Raw genomic sequence first — 26,172 nt, 5'->3', positions numbered from 1 at the left:
ATTTGTTTGAATGAGTGTTATAATGCTTTGTAATGTTGAAGTAATAACTTGAAACTTACTTTGTAATGTTTGAATGTTGTGTTTTAATCTTTAATCGTCGTGTGATAAATAATTTAAGGAATTGGAGTGTGATAAGTAAAAGTCGAGGAGTCAGTATGACCTCTCTCTAAATTTAAATACAAAGGGAAGGGCATTTGTGAGATAAAAAATGACTTTTAAATTGTAAAAAATTGAGAAAAATACCCATTGAAGACTTTTTCAATGGGCGTTTTTCATGTGGTAATTTTGTGAATGGCAAAAAGTGTCGGAGTTCTAGATTCTTTTCGATAAATTTTAAGAATTATTTTCTTTGTAAAAAAAGTATTATTTCAATTTTTGAAAAAAAAAAAAAATCCCCTTGAATATATTAGAAGATTTCTTGGTGAGTCCTCTTGGACTCCATAGTTTGCATATATTTTCTTCATCGCTCCTTAAAAAAAGGAAAATGAAATTCGCAATTATTTCTAGGAAACAAGTTTCGAGGAGACTTTAGCCTTTATACTTAAGTAGGCTCAGCATTACATGCACCTCATAAAGCATGATTTCCATGATAAGTCTGATAAAAAAGTGTTTCTAATTTCTTTATATTTTTTTATGTTTGCCATCCAACTTGACTCATATCTATATATATATATATATATAATCATGACCGTGTATACATGAGATCCAATAGTCGGGATAAAATATGTATCTTGATTCTCGAGAATATATTACGGGTCTCTAAAATAAATCCCTACCATTGGAGTTCTCTCTCACACACACACACACACACACACACACATATATAAATATGAGTTCACTTTCATAAGTTTACCGATCCCAACCCTATATATATGTGGGTAGTGTTTTGGCAAGCAATCTTAGAGGGATAATGTTGGGAGACAAATTTTGTTCTATATGACCTAAAAGTTTCAGACTGGGTTGATTTTTTGTGAGGGTTATCTCTATAGTGAGGTGGTCATCCTCACAAAAACTCAACCCAATTTGAAATTTCTAACCCCATCAAAAATGATTATGAATTGTGAACCATCAATTTTAATTGTTAATATGTAAATAATTTTTGATGGAGTTAGAAGTTTCAGATTGGGCTGATTTTTTGTGAAGATGGTCTCTTCACCATAGAGATCATTCTCACAAAAAATCAGTCTAATTAGAAACTTTTAATTCATATAGGACAATTTTTGTCTTGTTCCCTTAAGATTGCCTGTTGAATGCTCCCCTATATATATATCATTTTCCATTCATGATCGTATGTATGAATCTTAGTGAGTGGGTGCAAAGTTCTCAAACCTGTTTAAATTATTAATTAATTATTGTTTAAAAAAAAAAATCAAAACTAGTTGACTCAACGAAGATTTTCATAAACTTATCCCAGATTTTCAAAATATTAAATGAGTCATCCCCAATCCTAGGAGAGTTAGGTGATTCATCATATTGACCCTATCACGAGTTTTAGAATCATGAGTGGGTGAATGGGAGTTTTGAACAAGCAAAGAATTTACTAACTCACCAAACATTGGCACTTTCAAATCATTGGAGTTCGAGTTCCAATGTCAAAATTTTAACCGAATCTATAAAATTCATCCAAGTCAACTGATTTGATATTTTTAATGTAAATAATTAATTTTTAATGATTTAAAATTTTGTAATATAACATAGAAAGATTATGAAACTGAGAATAGTAATAATTATTATTATTATTTAAATATCTAAAAACCTATAACTTTTGTGAGTTTTAATGGTTGATCTTCATAGGAGATGAAACCAGATGATGGTTCCTGTGGAAGGCAAAAAATGTAACTTAACCACAAGATGACACTTGGATTGTTCACCGACCAACGAGAAACTTGGATATAAGTTGTAAAATCCGAAACAAATCGTAATAGATCCTATCAAGGAGAAATTTGCACCAACGGCAACAAAGATCGAGGAGTCGCAATGACGATAACGAAAAGAAGGAATCAAAGAACAATATCCTCCAAGGATACATGCTAAGAAACTCTATAAGTACCCCAAGCCACATCGATAAGGAGGTATGAGAAATAAGATTCAAACACCAAAATAGTTTTCTAATCCTTTTGCTAACTTAACTGTCGGAGAGATTGTGGCAAAGGTCACTCCCAGGTCAACGATTGTGGTGGATTGGGAGAACGTATACGACAATCACCACAATTTCCAAATCACATGTCATGTAATCGTGTTATAATATGGATTGCTAATGATTAAAAGAGGCCTGGAAATATCAAATTTTAATTTATCAATATAATATAATTATTAATGGATAGGATACGGCCTGAAATCCGATTTGTTCTAACTTCCAAACTCATAACTTTGGATGTGAATTGAGGATTTGGATTTTTGATGGAATGCAATCAAATACTTTATCATATCAATTATGGACTAATCATCTCTCGTTCTCAATCTAATAAAATATGAAAATGTATATAATTATAATATGTAATTATATAAAGTAATCATCTCCCAAACCTAGAAATTTCAAGTAAAAATTGGAATCTATAACAATTAGACGCCTGAGTTTCATATAATTGAGTTTGATCCAATCCGAAACTAATGCAATTATTAATGGATTGGGTTTGAGTATTAATATTGAGATTCGTTCACCCTTGCCCTCTTTATAGGTACCACCTAGTTTATTTGGTTAGGCATGATAATACCATAGTTTTGAATTTAATGTCCACCAAAAATTAGAGTCTTGATAATATGACTCGTCAGGTGACATACACAAATGACTCCATGACATGAATAAGTTCGGAATCATAGATTTGTAAGTCTTAGGATACACTTTTTAATGGGGAAGTGCAGCCTTGTATCTCGAGACGTATATATCTACGGTTTATGAAGTCATTTTAGTATGCCACTTGGCGAGGTGTATCATATTATGACCACTCTTAAAAATAGGATTAGTTTATTTAAATATGCCACGTGGAAACTATTATCGTTAGTGGTCAAAATAAGAAAATCTTATACATTCCAAAAGTCAATGCATCCAACGATCACAACCGACACTTTATTGAATATTTATGGGCTTTTTGTGATGGGTTTTTACGTAAGATGTCTCGTCCAGTACCCCACTAACGTCATATCTTCTTATGAATAATAAATAATAAACACAGGGAAACGACACCGCCAGGCATGTTTTTTGATATAGACAGGTACACATTGGATGGACCCTACTACGGCCCACGACATTTACCCAATCATTCCGTTAAATCATATTCCACCCACTAACAAAACGACACGTGGAATCCATGCGCAAATGTCTATATAGATAGGCACTACGTAGTGATGTACTCTCAGATGTTGCTTTCATTAAGATTAATAGAGAAATTTTTGTGTACTTATATCGTAACTAAAGTTAAATACTCTGATACGTGGATATCCTTGATTGGTTCAACACTGACCTTTTTGGGTTGCGTTGTTGCCTAACCTGAAAAGAAAGAAATGTGCGACCGAAAGCTAAGAATTGGTTTGAAATTAGGAGAGAGAGAGCGAGAGCATTTTTTGACCTAGTTTTTTTTTTTATTCTTTCTCTAATTTTGATCTCAAAATCAAATAACTGGAAACAAGAAACTCGCGTTGAGATTTATCGAAATTCGGTTTGATCTCGAAGGAAATCTGTGTATCGGTCTTCGATTTCCTATCTCTTATCGGTTGTTTCCGGATCGGTTTCAGTTGCAGCGATGGTGAATTCTTTGGTGGAAAGAGCGACGAGTGATATGCTGATCGGTCCCGATTGGGCGATGAACATCGAGATCTGTGATATTCTGAATCGAGATCCAGGGTATTCGATTGATTTGTTTAATCTGTAGTTTGTGATTCTCTGCTGCATTTTGTTTGAATTTGTGTTGCATCTAACGATTAGTTTTTGGATCGGGAGAAGTAGTTGCTTTATAGTTTGATTTTTATTTTATTGGTTTACTCTCTTATTGATCTATTGAGGAAGATCTGTGAATTTGATCCAACAGTTGGGAGTTTTGGAGAAGAAAAGTTGTTTGCTTTTTGGTCACCTGATTATGGCATTTTGAGATAAGATGCACTTGATTAGATTAGTTAATTATATTTAAAAAAAAATGTTAATTAAATCTGTTAAAATTATTGGAGAATTTAGATGAAAGAAGACAATAAATAAGCTAAATGTTCTACAGAGTCCAGGATTTAGTGCTGATGTCTTGGCTGAATTTAATCTTTGGACCAGTAGTTCTGGTTCTGGAAAGCGTCTTTCTTTTAATATACAATCTGAATCTTTTACTTAATTTATTGAACTTCCTATATATATAGATATGTAGGTAGGTAGATCTATATTATCAAACAACTATAACACCTGCATAAATTAGTATTAGCAGATGCATAGTGACAAATTCCCCAATTTTTTAATTTTTTTTAATAAGGCATGATCAATTCACGATTCTTTCAATTGGTGATTTAATCTTGACTTATTCACAAAGTTTGAAAAGTACATTTTTATATTATATTTAATATGAAGTCTTGTAATTTGTTTAATATTTGAAATATACGTTTTTATACTATCCATAGAGATATTTACGAAAAAGTGATCAACTTTTGAGGAATTTACGATTCCAGCTCACTGTCCATATTAATTACCAAAACGTGAACAATAAGGAATTCGGAGGTTTTTAAAGTGACTATTTTGCAGGTTTGAAGTGACAATTTCACTTTAAACCTGCAAAATAGTTACTTTGTTCTGAATTTTTTTTTTTAACGAAAATGTGATTGTTCACGTTTTGGTAATTAAAATGAAAAGTGGCCGGAATCGTAAATAACTCATTTTCAGCTAACGTAATAGTAATTCACCCTTATCCATAAGTAATATTATATTTTTATTTTTTCTGATTTTTCCTCTGACTTAGCTGAGTTTTGCCGAATCTTCTCAAATTCCAACTTTGTCACTATGAGCAGATGCAGTCCAGGCCTCTTTTTAGAATCATATTTGTAAAAAATGATCAAATTGAAGTGTGATAGTACCTTGCACATCACAAATTCACAATTTATGTATCGATGTGTCTACACATAAACCCTTAAGCTCCATGTCTTTGTTACTTAGCTTTCGGCCATCAAGAGATTTCAGTTGTGCTTAGTCTCAGCTAGGGTTGGTTTTTGTGCTACAACATCTTTATAGAAAATGATCAAATTAAAGTGTGACACTACCTTGCAAATCACAAATTCACAATTTATATATCGATTTGCTGCAACATCAATTTGCTTCTCTGTTTTGATTCCAGTGAGAAGGCTCCAAACTGAAATAATTATTTATCTTGCCAACTTAACGGAGAGCAGTTTTATTGGTGATGCACAAATGCAGTTTTCTGCTTATGTTGCATGCCAATATTTTTTCGTCTCGTTTTTCCCTAAAAGAAATGTTTTTAACTATCAATTTGGTTTATGGTTTGTCAGGCAAGCAAAAGATGTTGTTAAGGGCCTTAAAAAGCGCCTTGGAAGTAGGAATCCAAAGGTTCAACTTCTCACCCTCACAGTAAGCACCACAGACTAAACTCTCTTTCTGATTGTTTTGAGCTGGGTATTTCTTGAAATCTGTTATCTTTACTTCAGTTCTATTATCCATATAATGACACTTGATGTTGTATGATGTTTCTTTTTAATGTTAAAAGGTTTGTTGTCTATATTTATGTTTACTAGCAAATAGATGTTGCATTTTGGTTTCCACCACCCCTTTTCCACATTGTGATAAAATCTGAAAAGAGTTCACTTTTATCCCATTAAATATGTGATACCTAGCTAGATGACAAATTAAATTAAATTTTCTGGCCTCGAGGCACTCTTCTAGTGGTGTATACCCAGTGAGGTTTATGTCCCGTGTTCATGAGCAATTCCTTTTTGGGGAGTCTGGCTCACACATAAATACATACCAAGCAGGGTTCATGTATGGAGAGGGATCTAGATGCCAATTGATATAGACCCTGATACCCTAACCTAGGGCTCACCAATTGATCTCTTCCATTGGCATTGTCGATGGCCTTTTCAACTATAGTAAAATTCAGAGGCTATTAAAAAACTAAACATCTAGGATTACATTTATATTTTGAATGAGATAAAAAGGTATTAGCCATTAACTTTAATGCTCTTGAACAATTGTTTAGTGATTTAATGGAGTGAAAAATTGAGGTGTTTATGGTAAAAGGTGGGCATGGGAAGCTTACGCCTTGCATCTCACATCTTTTATAGCGCTGACATATATATATATATTTAAATGCCTAATGGTTTTAATATACTAGGCATAGCGATGCCAATGTTTCTTGGTTACACTTCCCTGTTGTTTATTGCTGTGAAGGGATGAACTTTTGGGAGAGTACATGGTTTCCCAGTTATATAAAAAGCTGAGATAGGATAAATGGTGGTAATAAATAATGTTATTATATGTTGCGTGTTTGTACCCAGCTTTACACAACAGCTGTGCTAGTGGTAAAGTATACATGTGCTTATTCCTGGATTGACTAGTGGGACTGGATAGCCACCAGTGAGATAAACAAGTGGCTGGCTTGACTCTTCTTTATGGATAATGAGTTATCACATCAGCCATGGTACTCACTTCTTTTGCATTAGAAAAAATTTAGAAATCAGAGGTTCTTGATTCCATAAAATATAAAGTGTACAGCATGGAGTGGGAAATTCCTGATTTGATTATTCTTTTCTTTGCTTGATTTGAGTATGTTAACATGTATTCACTTCTTGCAAAAGAGAAACTTTTAGAAGGCAAAGGTTATTTATGTGCTATTCTATACAATATAAAGTCTACAGCATCCAAATATTTAGGATAAGGCTTTGAGGAGGATGAAGATGACAAAATCTATGGCATGGAGCGAGAAATGCAAGATGTGATCATTTCTTTTTTGTGGTTGGCTGCCCGATTGATCAATTGACCGTCCAATTTATGAAGAGTCTCTTTTATTTAATAGAGGAGGATGGAAGTCTGGTCTGACATGCATTCTCAGCCACATTTCATGATTTTATGTCATTTTGTTATCTGTAGAACTCTTAGGCCTGTTCAAAGCAATCGGTAATGGTGCTAGGAGTGGATATGAGAGTAGGGATTTATATGCATGTGTTTTTAAAGCAAACATAGTGAATTTCACTCGGAAAATATTTGTATAACATAACATAGAACTTGTATTGATATGTACAATTGAAAACATATTATTTGTAGTCTGTTGGCACTTGGAAGCCTTCTTGATTAAAAATTAAAAGTATGAAACAATAGTCTTGTGTAATAAAAAATTGTTGGGCCCCAAAATCCTAACGTGTATCCCCATGATTAAGTGTTAGAATCTCGAGGTGTGAGATATTTCTTATACAATAAACACATATAACTCTAACAATTTTAGACAATAATATCATATATTATAGTGGAAGCATAACTAAATACAATACATAAACAAAAGCAACAATTCTCTCACAACTCCCTTTATTTATATATAATAGAAGAAAATATTGGCACGAACTACCAAGAATATACTAACTTGCTTTCTTAATAAAAACCAACACCTCTATCTACTAACACTCACAACACACAAACCTATTGATTCTGAGACTATAGAAGAAAATATTGGCATGAACTACCAAGAATATACTAACTTGCTTTCTTAATAAAAACCAACACCTCTATCTACTAACACTCACAACACACAAAACTATTGATCCTAAGACTACAACAATCTTAAAGTTGACCGTTGATCACTGGAACTATCTGAAATTGAGATAATTGGAAGGGATGAGTAATGGGGGAGTTACCCAAAACGTATATTTCTAAATCAGAGTCCTAATATACAGATTAATTACACTAAAAGCAATTTTAAAAATATGCAGGTTTTATTTCAAATAATATCAACTATGAAAACAATCAAATTAACATGCTGAAATAATTATATTTAAATAATTTAACTAAAATATTGTAGATGTAAACAATTGTAAATCATCTCGGCATCCACATAATATACAATCAATGATAATGTGTTAGAATAGAGGTTGAGGATCACGATCGATATAAATATCTCAATCAAGATACTTATATGCTCCAATACTTCACCGATGTGGAACCCCACTATTAGTTCCTGATTTTGTGGCCAGCAAGACAAACTACTAGAGGGTAGCTGTTTATCCGGTTCAGGTTAGCTGTTTGACCAAGGTCATAATGGAACATGTCTTCATAATGTGGCAACTACTCTAGACTACGAATGATCATTAGCTAGCCATCTTCGTTTATACCCATTTGATGTGCATGTGAACCTCAAATAACTCTAGTCTTGTACAGACACTACCTTTACACTTTATTCTCTATTAAAGGTAGAAGAGAATTTTTCGGATATCTAGAGCAGTGCTGATCTTCAAAGTATCCCTTACTATTAGAGTGATCAAACATCTCAATCTATATCCTAGAGTAGTGTGTCGATCCAGAATGTTATGACCAACTATTCTTTATAGGTATTTTCTAACCTTTAAGATATATATAATATCGTCGAAGTTTTAGGAAAACTATTAGGATATTTTATTTTCTCTCAAATAAAATCTGAGTTAGTATCTCAGATTATGATTAGGCATATTTTTCTGTTTTTTGCAATAATTAGATTTTCCTCTTTCATTGGAAAGTTTGTTACAGATTTGTTAGTATTCTAATTAGATTTTCCTCTTTTATAGGAAAGTAAGTTATAGATTTGTTAGTATTCTTTGCTATCTGTACCTTGTACTCGAGCATTATAATGAATAAGAAGAACAATTATTTTCTTCTCTAAAATTATATATATATGGGAAATGTTCGGCACCCTGCACTTTACCCTACGTGTTTTGTCCTACATGGGTTAGAAGTTTTGGAATGGGCTGATTTTTGGTGAGGATGATCTATACGGTTAAAAGATCCTCCTCACCAAAAATCAGTCCATTCCAAAATTTCTAGCCCCATGTTTACAAGTTGAAAAATCGTGGACCGTCCATTTTTTGTAAACCATTTTTTATGGGGTTAGAAGTTTTGGAATAGGCTGATTTTTGGTGAGGATGATCTCTACGGTGAGGAGGTCATTATCACCAAAAATCAGCCCATTCCAAAACTTCTAACCCCATCAAAAATGGACGGTCCATGATTTTTCAACTTGTAAACATGGGGCTAGAAGTTTTGGAATGGGCTGATTTTTGGTGAGGATGATCTCCTCACCGTAGAGATCATCCTCACCAAAAATCAGTCCATTCCAAAACTTCTAACCCATGTAGGACAAAAATGGTTGGGCAAAATGTTTGCCAAAATGTTTGGTGCTGAACGGGACCCATATATATATATATATATATATTCTCTTTTTCAAAACATTAAACGTCGTTATTTTTACGAAGCATTAAACGTTTTTCTTTTTGAAAACACGAAACTCTTCACTTTTTCAAAATATAAATCAAACTGAAAAAGTAACACTCAGTATGAGTATGAATACCTAGTCTTTCTTTGAAATATCATATCGTCACAACATCCACCACATGATCATGCGAGCTAAAACTAAGAAAAGAAATAACACTTCGTGATCACGCAAGTTATATATAGGAAAATAAAGCACACCTCGCGATTACACGAGTTAAATCTTGGAATATAAAGCACACCTCGAGATCATACGAGCTAATCTTATGTGCCTGGGTATTCATACACCATACATATCAAGAAGTACAATAATACCATCAATAACATACAATCAAGATCTCTTTTGAAAAATTAATTTTTCCTACCAGTCCAAATCTTGAAATCTTTTTAAAAAATTAATAAAGCCATTCTTGACATTAGGATAAAATTTCTTTGTTTTTTCAAAAGCAATTTTAAATAACACCTTTTAAAATTAAAACTTTTGTTAGACTTAACCCTATGATCCGAAGTATAAATCAAGCAAGAACACAAGAATCTCACACGACACAAAATATACGTGGTTCGATCAAAGAATCGACCTACGTCCACGGGCGAAAATGGCGATTTCACTATATCAACCAAAGAAGAACGCAGTTACAATTTCTCTCTGTCTCTCGTATCTTTCACACACCCTTTAGGGTTTCATCTCTTACCCTTTATATACTTAGGGTTACAAAGAGGTTAAATGGGTCGGATCCAAAATCAAACCAAATGGGCCCAATATTTTGCCCGTAAACGGGTCATGTGGGTCGTTAACGGATCTCAAAAGATCCGGGTTGAATCCACAACAACCCTCCACATACAAGAATAGAAGACATAACCAACAACTTTTTGTTACATGTTGTTGTCAACAAACAAAATCTCCTATAACATAAATACAACATCGAAAAATCCAAATTCTAAACTAACATGCATGAATTTTTTGTCAAAATACATACATTTTAATTGTGACTACAATTAAGAAATTGGAAGCTCCCTACCTCTTTGGACTCAATTCTTAGTTTCTAAAATCGATGTTTTGAATCTTTATTCAACTAGTCTTGGCTTTTAATTTACTTTCTAACGAGATCAAATCCTAAATGCAATGTCAATAAACAAACAAGTTTTAGATTCGACTTCTCTCAATAGATTCAACATAAATGAATATGATATATATATTCTTCTAAAATATCTTTTTGGATCAATTAACTTAAATCATTAAATCAAATTCATGCAAAACTATGTTTCTCGACAATTCTAAACCTACAAACAATTCATGATCAACTCACAAACTATCCCATCACAACTTTGATTAATAATCATCAAATTTCATATAAAAAATTCCTTGAGATACGCAACAAAATTTTAGGACATTACAACCTCCCTCCTTGATAAAAATTCCATCCTCGAAATTAATTTAAGAATGTATATCATTCCTCAAATAGTCCTCATGATTAATATCCAGTTCTATTTTCACATATCTATCTCTTGTCCAATATTGCGAATTTGCGATGTTTCCACAAAACTTTTATCTCATAAGAATATCATGATCAAGACCTTATTCGTCAACCTATATTATGCATCAAATATCTTATTCACCAAACTCTAAATCAAGGATTTGTATTGGCCCTTCTTCATATATATATTTTTAACTAGAAAGTTTTTTAGTCTTAACAACAGTCTTACCCTCAATTATACATCTTCTATTTTCTACAGAATCCTCTATAATTCTCCATGAAATTCAATTTTTTTCTCTATTAGAATTCCCAAAATGATACAAATCTTTGATTAATTTTACTCACATTAATACCTCATCTATCTTCTTAACCAATAAGTTAAGAGTTTTGTCAGGCAAAAACCTCAGTATCAAAAATTTCAAGTTTATAAATCATTGCATTTAAAACCTTAGCTTTCCTTCCTTTATTGAGTCCATACATTTCTTTGATAAGCGAAAAGATCTTATTGACAAGATGGCCTCAAAGAGAAACATGAAGACAAATTAATTTATCTCCTTACAAATTAAATCCCACCAAACAAGAAATCTTTAAAGAAAAATTCTTGAAAGCTTTCACCAATAAAATAATAAACCTAAGATGCTAATGATGATATCTTAATAGAGTTCTCGACTCCTTAAAAGATACGTTCATTCCTCTCTTTTCATAAACCTCAACAATTGCAAATGGGATGTGAGACCAAAACATCCTCTCCATATTTATCCTTAATAACACTCCTCCACAAACCATTCCTTTTATTCCCAAAGCTCCATAATCATTTTCCTAGTAAGGCCTTGTTCACTAATGAGAATCTCCTAATTTGAAGCCCCCCTTTTTTTTTGGGATGAAAAATAATCTTTCAGTTAACCATATGGGATTTTCGATTACTAACTTTATCATTCCAAAGAAAATTCGTCACCAAAGTCTCTAATTAAGCTTCTATCTTCTTCGGGATTGAAAACAACCAAAGAAAATAAATCGGGATGGTCAATAGAGTTCTCCTAATCAACATAAGCTTCCCCCCTTTAGAGAGGTATTTGGCTTTCCAAGACCTTAGTCTTTTCCAAAGTCTCCCAATTATTGGATCTCAAATGCTTTACAAAGCTATCGTCGATGCCATACAAAGATACGATCTATCTCATATCCAGACATTAAGAAAATATGTCCTTTCTTGGAATTGTCCTCAAATTTACTTAAATAAGATTACTCTCTACTAGAATATTGATTATCTTAGGCTAGAATTTTTCTACAAAAATATTATATCCCTTCTTTTCTGTATTACAATTAATCTCAATATCAATCAATATTCCCCAATTCATTATCAGAACACAATTTACCTAAGTAATTTTTCTTCACCATACTTGGGAAATCAAATACCTTTATCACTAAAACGTAAAAATTACTCAAACCACAATATACTTTATTTAAGCCTCAATATTTCTTATTACACATTGTAGATTTTATCATTTTTATCTTCCGTCTGACCCATTTTTAAATTATTACCACTCCCAAAATCGTGACTATACCCTCCTTAATATTATCACTTTAGTCATCTAAATAATTATACATTATCACAAATCATTCAATTATCATATATGTGTCCACAATAGCATTTTTTTTTTTGCATCCTATACTATATCCTTACATATCACATGTCAAAATCATAAATCAATATCCTTTACTACTACGAAGCTATACTATCGTATATTCCAATAATCTTACACACCTAACCAAATAATGAACCTTAATATCATCATTGATTTAACTTTTAATTGATCAATTAACTAATCATCATCAACCATAAAATGTATCAATCGCATAATTATTGTCGTACTCCATCCACTCCTTTGCTTCAAAATAAACAATTAATTAATCAACTGACTAATCAATAATAAAAATTATAAATATATTGATCCCACAATTATTATCTTACTTCCTCCATTTGTCATCATCTTTCTGATTCTAATTTTTCCCAATTCTAGTTTGTCTTCAATTCATAAGTGTATTGGCATCAAGAGTCTAGTTCATTCTCTCATCTTGAATCTAACTAAACAACGTAGCTATTTCTTGCCTTTTTCTTCAACTTATGACAAATCAATCTCCAATTTTCTAGTCATTCCAACTTAAATTATTTACTTATGAAATAATCATATTCATAACAATAAATATATGTGAAGCTTTTATCTTTCAGTTAACTTTACCAGTTTCTTATTCAACAATATCTCTTTTACATTCTAACCATGAACATTGCTGCTCAAAACTTTTTATGATGTCTAAATTTGGGGTTATATTTTTAAAATTTCTTATCTTGCCCACCCTGTTAAACCTAAAATATAAAGAAAGTTGCTTGTCACATGACTTGATAGCTTTCCAAGATTCTAGTGAAATCCTAAACATCTTATTCATATCTCTTGTCTAGACTCTAACAGACTTCTAGACTCTAACAGACTTCTAGACTCATTGAGCTCTGGTTTGATACAGAACTAATAATGAGCTCTGATATCACTTTGTCACTCCCCAAAATCTTAACACGCATCCCCATGATTAAGTGTTATAATCTCGAGGTGTGAGATATTTCTCATGCAGTAACAAACACATATAACTCAGCAATTTCAAAAATGATGCCATATATTGCAGTAGAAGAATAACTAAATACAATACATAAACAAAAGCAACAATTCTCTCTCACAACTCCCATTATTTTTATATAACTGAAGGAAATATTGGCATGTACTACCAAGAATATACTAACCTGCTCTCTCAATAGAAACCAACAACTCTATCTATTGAAGCTCACAACACACAAACCTACTAATCCTAAAACTGCAACAATCCTAAACCTAATCATGGAACTTCCTAAGAACTAAGATAATTGATAAGGGTGGGTAGCAAGGGAGTAACCCAAAAAGAAACATATATTTCTAAATCATAGTCTTAATATGCATACTAATCACACTAAAAGCAGTTTTAAAAATATATAGGTTTTATTTCAAATAAGATCAACACTACAAAAACAATCAAATTAACATACTGAAATAATTGCATTTAAATAACTTAACTGAAATATTGTAAATGTAAACATCCGTAAATCATCTCGACATCCACATAATATACAATCAATGATAGTACGTTAGAATAGAGAAAGAGGGTAGCAAGGCAAACCACCTGTGTGGAACCCCACCGCTAGTTTCTGATTTTGTGGCCAGTGCAGCAACGGAAACAACTAGAGGGTAGCTATTCTCATTTTCAAAAACATAAATCAAACTGAAAAGTAACACTTACTAGTATGAATACTCGGTCTTTCTCTGAAATATCATATTATCACAACATCCACCTCGTGATCACGTGAGCTAAAACTAGGAAAAGAAATAACACCTTGCGATCACGTGAGTTATATCTAGGAAAAGAAAGTACACCTTGCTATCATGCGAGCTAAATCTAGAAATATAAAGTACACCTCATGATCACACAAGTTTATCTAATGTGCCTAGGTATTCATACACCGTAGGCATCGATAAGTACAATAATACCAGCAATAACATACAACCAGGATCTCTTTTGAAAAATCAATTTTTACCCACTGGTCCAAACGTTGAAATTCTTTTACAAAATTAATTGAACCATTCTTGACATCATAATAAAATTTCTTTCAAAAATCTTTTTTTTTTTCAAAAGCAATTTTATAGAACACTAATTAAAATTAGAACTTTTTGTTGCATGTTGATGTAAATAAACAAAATCTCCTATAACATAAATACAACATCGATAGATCCAAATTCTAAACTAACATGCATAAATTTTTTTTCAAAATACGTACATTGAACAAATTTTTTGAAATAATCATTTTGCTTTGAAACAAAAACAATTTTTAAAACAAATCTAAGACTATAATTAAGAAATTGAAAGTTCCCTACGTCATTGGATTCAATTCTTAGCTTCTAAACTAGACGTTCTAAATCTTTATTCAACTAGTCCTAGTTTTTAATTCACTATCTAGTGAGATCAAAACCTAAATACAACATCAATAAACAAGCAAGGTTTAGATTCAACTTCTCTCAATAGATTCAACATAAATGAATATGAAGTAGCTCTTTATATTCATGTATATTCTTCTAAAATATCTTTTTGGATCAATTAACTTAAATCATTAAATCAAACTCATGCAAAACTATGTTTCTCGACAGTTCTAAACCTACAAACAATACATGATTGACTCACAAACTATCCCATCACAACTTTAATTAATAATCAGAAAATTTCATAAAATTTATTCCTCAAGATAAAATTTTCAGGGCATTACAAAGTGGATTTGATGGTATAAGATTACTGGTAGTTCATTGTGTTTTGTATGTGTGTGGTTTGGGAAAAGGGGGGAGGGGGGGGGGGGGGGTAGCCTCGTTCTTTTACTAAAGGAAAAAAAAAAAGTATTAGAAAAAGACTAGAATCATATGTGGGTATTGTTATTTTATCCAATTCAAAGATATTTGTAGAAACATGTAAGACATTGAGGGAATAACCAGTAACTTACATTAACTAAAAATCATCAAATGGAGTCAAAACTAAACCAAATTGATATGACTTGATAAGAAATCAGGTTGTCTCGGTCTAATTTAATCTGATGAAAGGTTGATTAATATTTTTGCTGGCTTGACTAGTTAACTAAGGAGTAAAGATTCCGTTTACTCAACTAATACAGAGTCTCTGGGGTTTCTTTGTACTTTATTCTTTTATCTTATTTTCTCCAGTTTATGAATTTTTCTCTAATTGTAGGGGCATCTCTATGCTTTAGCATATTATTATATTGAAAGTTAAGTTCTGACCAAGTATCCTCATGTACTTTTAGTAAAGAAAACCCAATAGCTGTCTCCCTTCAAATGTTGATTTATTCAGAACGGCTCTTGTATTCTACTTGTTGGGTACTTCAATTTTTTGTCTTTGTGGCAATTTTTATTTCTTAGTCCCATACTCTGTGAATAGCTTTATCCATATACACAAGGCTAATCTGGCTGTACTTGTTTTGTTTGCTGCATGTTAGCTTTTGGAGACAGTTATAAAGAATTGTGGAGACATTGTCCATATGCATGTTGCAGAGAAAGACATTCTTCATGAGATGGTGAAGATAGTAAAAAAGAAGGTTTGAATAGTCAATGCGTTTTGGCATTTCTTTTGTGTCTCAATTTCCTAGAGAAGCCTTTTTATATTCTTGTTTTTGACATGCTTGCAGCCTGATTTCCACGTTAAGGAGAAGATACTAACTCTGATAGATACCTGGCAAGAAGCTTTTGGAGGATCAAGGGCAAGATATCCACAATACTACGCTGCATACCAGGATTTGGTGGTACGATTTGAGATTTAGTACCTGGAATAGTTCTGTTCACATAGAAAAGGAGTTAAAATGTTAATCCGTATCTTCTTAGAGTTTGAATTGCCAATCAAAGTACCAGAAAAATGTTATAATTTTTCAATTCCAGTTTTCACATTCTTGAATATTAGAATTATAGGGCTGACTAAATGGAGAATTATGTTGTTATTGAGTTTGCTTCTACAGCTTCTGTATGTGAATGATAGTCACTACTTGTTTTAGTTTTTTAAGACAAATACTTATGTCTCAGCGTGCTGGAGCAGTATTTCCTCAGAGACCTGAGAGGTCTGCACCCATATTTACTCCTCCACAAACGCAGCCTCTGACATCTTATCCTCAAAATCTGCGTCTAGAGGCACCTGAGTCTTCTGATGATTCTGATTTTCCATCCTTGAGGTATACCTTCTGCTCTTCTTTCTACTGTTTTACTAAATATACCTATAAAAAAAATAGTCTTACTAATGCAAGTTCAACCTTGTAGTGACTTGCACATTTAATAGTTCATCCATCTTTATAATCATCTCTCTACTCTCCTACTTTGTTGTTTTTTTTTTGGTTTGTTTGTGTTTGTTCCCTTACTACAAGTGACTAGTAGATCTCGAAGACTGCATATATAATTTTGTTCCTGTCATCAAGTCACTGAAAAAGAATGAGGCCATCATATATCAAACTGGATTAATAAAATATAAGACTTTTTGTTTCTTAATGTCTAACATAGGGCATAACAAGTGAGGCACTTCAGAAACACAGCCTAACAAGTGTAGCAGGATGAGGAATATGGATTCTCTTCACCTTAGGATTGAGTATGACTCTTTTGTACTAACTACTATTGAACAAGAGACCACTTTATAGCGGCCTCTGTGGACACTACTGACCAGACATGGCCACACTCGCTAGAAGTTTCGGTTGATTCTCCACGAGTCCTTTAGCTAAGCAGTTATCAGTGAGGGACGAATTATTGGTGGATTAGAATACAACTTCAAGTATTTTCTAAATGATTGGGCCATGTATGATATTGGTAGTAGAGGATCAATATCCATCCGGTTTTAGGGTTTCCACCTCGAGGGCGCGAATGGTGGAAAGGAAGCGACGTTCTTGATCATTGGAATGTGCATTTTTTGCTGTGGTGGGTGCCGTGAAGGACACTAGGATGTCATTTTTCAAAAACTCAATGATGGACACGTACCTTTGGCGGAGAAGAGATCTAACGACAAAGAAGCCTTTTCAAAGATGGCCATCTACGAGGATAGCTCTAGTTCGATGTTGAGATTGTTGTTTGTTCTAGAAGGCACCCACTGGCAGGGTTAGAAGTTAATTTATGAAGTTGTAGCAACTCTTTTCCCTAGTGCTTCAACTCAATGTACCTCAAAATGCTCCTCTCATAACTCAAGTAGGAAACCGACTCTTGCCACGTTGGTGATGGTAGCAGGCTCCGTTGAGGTAGTAAAGGACTTGAAAAGAATCAATAACAAGATACATGAGTTATGGGAGTACTTTTTTCCACGTGGAGGATCATGGTCATTGAAGTCGTTCTGACAAAAATGACCATGGAAACCAGTTGGTAGATTAATCAAGGATGTGTTTGGTTAGTCTCCCTTGACTCTACATCCTTTCGGGAGATAGGACTCTATTCTTCTTTGATTCAAATGACAATTGACAAACTTTCACTTATCAGTGCCCTTAAGATATGGAAAGGCAAAGATATTGAGCAAGAGATGGTGGCCAACTTTTTACATGGGAATGGAGGATAGTGTCCTCGTAATTTGTATGTGGCTAAATTTTTTAGGGATTTTCTTCCACCTCTAGACCATGGGCATTTTCAAAGAATTGTCAAAGTTTGAAGTCTTGAGGTGATTCCCTTGTTTTTTTTTTTTTTTGAATAGTTTTGTGTTATTGAATAATAATTTGAGCTTCATCATGGGGATCGAGAAGCATGAGGGTGTGAATTGGCAAATCATGTTTCAGATTCCCATATTTTCATTGGCAAATGTGATGTTGGGCTGGTAGAATGCAATATGGGTGATTTCCACGTGGAAGTAAGCACAAGGTTTGAGAAAAGTTTCATGGGGCATATACCCAACCAGTTGGCATGGAGGGTTTTGTCGATAAAGGCCATTGGTACAAGTAAGAAGGTTGAAAGGTGGGATCTTAGGTCATACAATGACCGACCTATGCACCTATTGTGAAACATGGCCAAATTAGGGTAACAAATCAGGCTTTAATAAAATGGAGAAAGTGAGGGGAAAAGCTATTGAGATCATTGGGGAGGATGGTTACCCAAAAGGGAGAAGTTGGATAATGAAGGCTCATTGAACCAATGGAAGGGATCACATCGAACTCAATTATGAGACTTTTTTCTTAAAAGGGACACTCGGAGGGTCTTCTCTATAAGTGCCCAAAAATCATTGGGGGGCAGTCTAATTATCAACTTTAATAAAGGTAGAGTGGCAGCCATGCCTTATCTCTTACCCTCCTCCAACCTTACTCGTATTATTCCCAAGTAGGGCCTCTATAAATGGTGTGGTGCCAAAAGCTTGCATGCCTTATATGTCATCTACGTGACACCATGGTATTCGCATCACCATCATCATCAATGAGAAGTACCACAATTCAGATCCATTAAACTCAAGATACTCATACAAGTGCTTAATGCTTCACATAATTGCTCAACATTGAAGTGAAACTCTCTAGGGAATATCTCAGACGATATTCATTTGGATGATTTTAAGAAATTGCTTTGTAAATCTATAAATGGGTCTCCTTCCAATTAAAGTATGAGAAGGGGCAGCCAATTGTATTACTATTTGTAGTAAGATTGTTTAATGAGTCCAGGGACTTACTCGAGAATTTGCGGAGAACCTTGTCAACAAAGCTTGCTCTTTTCTTCTTAGTTCTCTCTTCATCACCTGTTTGTCGAAATTATTTTTTTGTGGTGCATATTTTTACAAGACATTGATAACAGTTTAATAAAATTCTATCTAGGTTTTCAGAGAGCAAACCCCCTTAATTGGGTCTCCTCAAACTATGCCCCCAAAATGAATATACAAGTAAATATGGATCAATTCTCATTGAGACGTCAAATTACCTCAACTTTAGTTTCAAAGCGTGATCAAGATGTAACAATTTTTGTGCCTTTGATTTTGTTGTAAGTGCCTCATATCAAAATTGTTGAGGCACTTACAAAATTTTATTCAAAAACAATAACTTGAGAAATGAGAGTTGCATGCTTTGTTTTTTTTTTTTTTCCCTCTTTTTTTATATGAAGTGACATGAAGAGAGAGAGAGAGAAAGTGTGCATTTTTTATGGTCTAAGGTTTAAGCCCATTGAGACCCAATTAAGAAATCAGGCTCCTTGACTTGGTCGAGTCTGATCTTGACTTAGCGGAAGCGTGTGAATCAATAGATTCGAAAAAAATTAAGAGATTATATTCAATGGAGCACACAAAATCAATTTGAATCAATAGATTCAATTGATAAACAAGCAATAGCTTAAAAGAAAATAAGGTATAAAGTTGAAAAGTAATTAAGAGAGAAAAGATAATTGAATTGATATGTTTCTAATTGATTGAATTTCGTTTTTAAAGCTCTTTATATGGATAATTTCATCGAATCAACTTAGAAATATTCTAAAATACTAAAAAGTAACATTTCTAACCTATCTGTAACATAATACTAGCTTTCTAAACCCATTAAAATCTAATTTGGACACTTCTAAGCACTTCTAATTGTAACCTAAATAATAAAAACGAATTTAGAACAAAATAGAAACCTATAACAAATTTGGGATTAAAAAAAATAAAAACTTCCTAAAGTTGAAATAGAAACTAACTAAACAATTTCTAAATAGCTTAAATTTGACATAGAACGTAGGATTGAAATCCTAATTAGGTTGAGTATGGACTCAACCAGATCAACTCGAACCAGGCTGGTCAAACCCGAGTTGACCATCTTTGAATGAGTCAACTCGATCTGAAAATTCTGGTCTTCCACGTGTAGATGTCCTACATCAGATCTCCTATGAATCGAGAGTTGAACCCCTACTAACCAAATCGAGCTCCTAGACTCGATTGACTTGGACTTGGATACGACCTATTAACCAAATTGGATCCCTTGGCTCGGTGGAATCAAACCTTATTTGACTCAATAGAGTCAGAGCTAGGGGTTCAGCTATAAGAAGAGTGAATACACTCTAGTTTAGTTTATAAACTCACATAAATTTTTTCTCACATACCTTGAAGAGAAAGTAATCAACCTACGGTTGTTAAGTGCATGGAAGAAAAAGAAAAGCTAGTTTTAATCCATCTTACCTACTGTTGATGTACATAGACAAGGATGAATTACATTTTTGTAGATCTTTGAAGTGAGGGGCTTGAAATGTGATGATGGCATTAAACAGTGCCACAAGGAGGTAGATCTGATTTGGTTTGTGCCTAAAGGAGAGCATTGTTATAGTGGTATGAAGATGAGGTGGTTGATAGCCACACCATTGAATTGCTGCAATCGGCATTATTTTTGTTGGTAAATTTCTTGAACCAGTGATGAAATACGGACCCCTCTCGAAGAACAGCAAAAGGGAAGTGGCAACACCAACATACTTTTCTTGTACCCATCACCACATCAAAATCGATCACATTCAATGCAACCGGCCTCAACATTTGATTAGGCCTTGCTAGTGCTAGCTTGAATATCCAAAACCCATCTGCAAGGTTGTCTTCCTATCAAATAAGGAAGTAAATCCAAGAATCCACATCAAAATTGATCACATTGAATGCAACTGGCCTCAACATTTGATTAGGCCTTGCTCGTGCTAGCTTGAATATCCAAAATCCATCTGCAAGGTTGTTTTCCCATCAAATAAGGAAGTAAATCCAAGAATCCACAAAATAAAACATCAGAATCTACCGCTTGATATTGGGTATTTGGTAGTAAAATAGCTCAAATTTGAAGGTTTTCATCATGATCAGATGCAGACACAAATAGAGAAAGAGAGCACAACTTCTTACTCATAGGCCCCCGTAGACGAAATCAAATTGTGGATACATTTTTCAGGTTGTTTAATGCCTCGTAAAACGTGCACGACAAGAAACAAATTTAGACAAGTGAATGATGAAGAGAAAAGAAGATATTATACCTTAATGAGGTTCCCTGCAAATTTTCAAGTACATCTGATTCATGAAGCCGTTTCACGTTGAAGAGTAGATACAACTGGTTGTTCCCCCTCACTCCCCTCATTTAGGTGGAAAGGAGTCTATTTATAGATTTTACAAAACAGCTTCTTCGAATCCTTTGAAGGAATATTCTTTAAGATATTTCATGGAGAATTTCACTTCAATGTTGAGCAGTTACGTGGAGCATCGGGTACTTGTGTGAGTATCTTGAGTTTGATGGATTGAAACTGAGGTAACACCTTTCGCTGATGATGATGGTAATGTGAATCCTAATGGATCGTGTGGATGATGGATGAGGGATGCAAGTTTTTGGCTCCCAAAAGTGGTACTCAAGAGTCTTCTAATGAAAAATATTTGACCCAGCCAAGGATGTAATCTTTCAGGAGTCATGTTGGTGAAGGAAACTTGATTGGAGAAGAATGATTCAAGCCTACTAGCTGCACCCGGTGGGAACACAATTTTTTTCTCTAGACTACTTTGGTAGTTGAGGAAACATAATCACAAGGCTTTTGGGGGTGGGAATCAAAATGGAGGTGGTGCACTCTTATCATATGATAAGGGGGTGAGGAAAGTAAAAGCCTTGGAGATGCATAATCAAGGAGTAGTGCTTCTCCCCCGTTTAAAGGGGACATAGGATAGAACAATGGGGCATGAATCATATATAGGGTACCATCTTGAGAGAAGTATAGCCATCATGTTATATTATTGGAAGTGTTGGGTGAGAAGCAAGTCATGGTAGAGTAATCATCTTATGGGGGTAACTAGACCTAGGGGGGAGTGACTAAGAGAAGATGAAGCGGAAAATCAACATTTGAAGTAATACTAGTCTCAAGTTGTGGATTGAAGGAGAAAGGGGAGTGGGAAAAGATGATGCTAAGGATCGATTTGGGTGATTAGGCCCAAAAGCTTTGGTCAACAAAGATATTTTCATCAAGGTGTTGGATCAGCTCCCTAAGAATTCCAAAGCACAATAGAGGGAAGACACCTCTATGGGGTTCTAGAGGTTAAATTAACATTTTAACTTTTGGTATTTGTTTGGATTTATCACATGAGGGAAGGGAAGCCGAAATCGAGGTATGTTGAGCATCATGAATTAGGATAATGTGGAAGATCCAAAACAAAATATTCCAGAATAAAGGGATCTAGCATGGTGATAGAGTAAGTTTGAGTTGATCAAAGAGAGGAGATAGGCTGATTAATGAAGAGAAGGAAACTCATTGTCAAAGATCTAGGGATTTACTATTTTAGACTTAAAACAAACTTTAGTTTTGTGATTTTTTTCAATAAAATGCAACTCAATTCGGTCATTGAATATGGTATTTTTTTTTTCCATAATCCTCTGTTTATAGAGGTTTGAGAAACTAATCCTAAGCATACCAAATTGAATATAATTTAACTTATAATCAATAGTCATAAGCCCCTAACTAATTATATTTCTTCAAACAAATCCTAATCTTGTTGAAACATAACAAGCAATTAAACTTGACTAATCTTTTGGATCTCCTTTTAACAATGGATTGAATGTGCACCCTTCCTGGGAGGCATGAATCGCCTCTTCGTGACTTCCATGAAGCCTCCTATAGCCTCTCCAATTTTTCGAAACAGATCATGGGATCAGAGATGAAATAGAATTCCCTCGATATTTATCCAAGTCAGGACAGCTATTACTAGCCGTCAGTGGGCGCAACTCCAGGCACCAATGATGCGTCCAAAATCTGGTATGACTGATTAACATGAAGCCAATATCGTCGAAGAAGGATGCTTCTCTAGAGTTATCAACAATGATAAGGTAAACATGGGGTCCTAATGGATTGAGGTGGCAGATGGAGGAAGGTTCGGTAATGCTTATTGAAGTTCTCCTCTCCTAGTATTCGCAATGAAAATGGCGGCCTTCGACCATATTACAATGTATCTAATGCAATGGTAGGGGCTTAAATAGCCTTCCATTGTTTAGATTGCATATGAAGGGGGGCGAACTCCAGGCCATAGCTTATCAGGTATGGCTAATTTAGGCCAAAAGAAGTATGCCTAAAGGGAGATTGGATGCATTTGAGGTCGGCACCAACCTATTCGGAATTTTGATCAAAGTTAATGGCTTCTGTTAACTTCAGCCATCCATATGTACTCTTCCCGGATGTAAACATAGAAATCCTCTTGCCCCTTTGCCTAGTCTACTAATAGGGGCAGAAATCTTCCGTTTGTGTTGCTTTTTTGTCTTTTTTTTATCTTGGTTTGATTAAGGGAAAATGGTCTTGTCCCAATTACCTTGTCTGATTCCCAAGTGGCAGTGGCCATTAGTGTACCAGACAACCACATTAGTTTGAGGAGGGCAAGATTAGCATCCTCCATTTTCTTCCTCTTTCCTTTTTAGTATGCCCTGTTAATGGATGTTAACAAATTATTGTGGACGAAATTTTGATTAATAAAGACGTTTGATTTACTTGTAAAATTCTTTGGTATAAAAATCTTCACTAGTCTATTGATTTTGAAAGAAAAGCCCCACCTATGAAGATGACATAATTGGGCAACCCAGCCAATACACCTAAAATAACAAGCAGAATTCTTGTATCAGTGTTTGTGACTTCAGCAATTTTTTATATTACATCATCAAATTTCTGCTCATGTTTAGTAATTACTTTTATTACAAGTATTCTCACGGGATTTTCATTGTATATCTCCTTTGCTCAGCCTGACAGAAATTCAAAATGCACGTGGTATCATGGATGTTCTTGCAGAGATGTTAAATGCTTTAGATCCAGAGAACAAAGAGGTAGTTTTTTTCCTATAACATATGGGTGGACATCTTGAAATGAAAAAATGGGACCTTCCACTTTAGCCGAACTTAAACATGGCAGTTTTCATATCCAAGCTCTACTAGTACTAATACTATTGTTTTGAAAAATGAGATTAAAGTGTAATTGGACATTTGATAAGATTTTTATGTTTGTTTTTTTATAAGAAAGTGGGTTAGTGATTATTAGTAGGTGAAGGCGGGTTTTGAACCAAGGTCATGGTTCCAACACTTACGGGCTTCAACCAACTTAGCAAGCATACTATTGTTTTGAAAAATCAGATTAAAGTGTAATTGGACATTTGATAAGATTTTTATGTTTGTTTTTTTATAAGAAAGTGGGTTAGTAATTATTAGTAGGTGAAGGCGGGTTTTGAACCAAGGTCGTGGTTCCAACACTTACAGGCTTCAACCAACTTAGCAAGCTTGCACCTTCATACGATGTGATATAAATCAAGTGTTTTTTAACCAAATTTAAATTTTTTACATGGTATAACATAATGAGTCATACTACTGATTTTGCAGGGCCTTAAACAGGAGGTGGTCATTGACCTGTTTGAGCAGTGCCGTGCGTACAAGCAGAGAGTGGTACACCTTATGAACAAGACTACGTAAGGCCTTCTGTTACTTCTCCAATTACCTTACTGATGGAAATGATAATCTACATGACAAAAGGCACAGCATTATTTGGTTTTCAACCATAATGATAAATACCAGAACGATCATGAAATCGACACTACCAGAAGACTTAATATTCTCTTGTTCAATTGTATTCTCTGGTCTCTTTTTTTAAATAGTGCAGGAACTTGTATTGAATTGACACAATTGCCGTAAATTATATCACAACTAGGGAAAAGGTGCACCTATGATGGTGGTCTATATAAATCATTTGTATGTTTATTTGCATTTATATGTAGATGTATCTCCCTATGTTTCCTAGGTACAATTATAGGTGTTGATTAAGATACAGTTACCAGTATAACAACAAAGGCAGCTACTATACAACGTACTTACATCTCTGATGATTTGCTTTCTAGAAAACCTATAATAATTTAAATGGTAACATTAAAGTGTCACCTCAGTGTAGGGATCGGATCAGACCCGACATCCAATCTGGTAACTTTGGGTTTGGATCAATTTTTTGGATTCCTACTAGGAACCGATCTGATATCTTATTGGATCGGATCTGGATCAACCATGTCCTGATTCGATAAGGACATGATCTGATAAAATGTTAGGAAGTGTATAAATTATGTTATATATTTGTTGAAATATATGAAGTTTATTTAGATTTAGTATGTAAAATCGGGTTTGGTCCAATCCAGACCTGATTCAGTTGTTAATGGATCTGGTTTGGATTTTAATATTGAGATCCGATAAAAATCCGATCTGATAGGAATCTGATCCAATAATCTTATCAGATCAGTTCAGGATCCGATCTGATCCTTATTGGATTGGTACCAAATCTACCCTGATCCGATCTGGACCCTGATCCATTGATAGCCTTACCTCAGTGAGGTGGTGAAGTCTGTCTTCTGTAATACCACGGGCTTGGGATCAAAACCCCACCTTCGAAAAGTGTAACATAAAAGTACTTACATATCTTGTATTGAAGTTTGAAAGTCTGCAACTTTTCAAAAAAAAGTTTCAAGTCTGCAGTGATTTGGTCAGAATTAGAAATGATACCCCTTCTAGATCAGTAATAGCATGGATGCATAATATTCCAAGTGTCAAAAATGACAAGGTCAGTACATCCAACACTAACCTGTGTATATATCCAAGTTATATTGGTGGTAACATGGGTATTACTTAAAGATTATAAATACTTTTGTGCTTATTTTGAAATATTCCATGAATTTTCTTTTTCTCTCCGATAAATTGTTGGGATTTCAAAGATTTTCTCCGATTTATAA

General features: G+C 34.0%; 1 protein-coding gene across 2 annotated transcripts in view; it reads left to right on the top strand.

The window, feature by feature from the left end:
- Nucleotides 1-3,501: 3,501 nt before the first annotated feature.
- The window catches only part of LOC147388778 (TOM1-like protein 9), a 28,384-nt gene continuing 5,713 nt past the window's right edge, over nucleotides 3,502-26,172 (top strand). For both annotated transcript variants that reach the window (XM_086419861.1, XM_086419860.1), the window contains exons 1-7: nucleotides 3,502-3,841; nucleotides 5,473-5,551; nucleotides 15,974-16,072; nucleotides 16,163-16,276; nucleotides 16,551-16,696; nucleotides 24,157-24,238; nucleotides 24,785-24,870. In XM_086419861.1, coding sequence (XP_086275987.1) covers nucleotides 3,741-3,841; nucleotides 5,473-5,551; nucleotides 15,974-16,072; nucleotides 16,163-16,276; nucleotides 16,551-16,696; nucleotides 24,157-24,238; nucleotides 24,785-24,870 — 707 coding nt within the window. In that variant the 5' untranslated portion in view covers nucleotides 3,502-3,740. The remainder of the gene's footprint in view (nucleotides 3,842-5,472; nucleotides 5,552-15,973; nucleotides 16,073-16,162; nucleotides 16,277-16,550; nucleotides 16,697-24,156; nucleotides 24,239-24,784; nucleotides 24,871-26,172) is intronic.

This window comes from Akebia trifoliata, chromosome 12 (assembly GCF_017979445.1).
Source record: "Akebia trifoliata isolate Shusen 1 chromosome 12, ASM1797944v1, whole genome shotgun sequence".
NCBI classification, from domain to species: domain Eukaryota; kingdom Viridiplantae; phylum Streptophyta; class Magnoliopsida; order Ranunculales; family Lardizabalaceae; genus Akebia; species Akebia trifoliata.
This window is presented reverse-complemented; position numbering and strand designations above follow the sequence as displayed.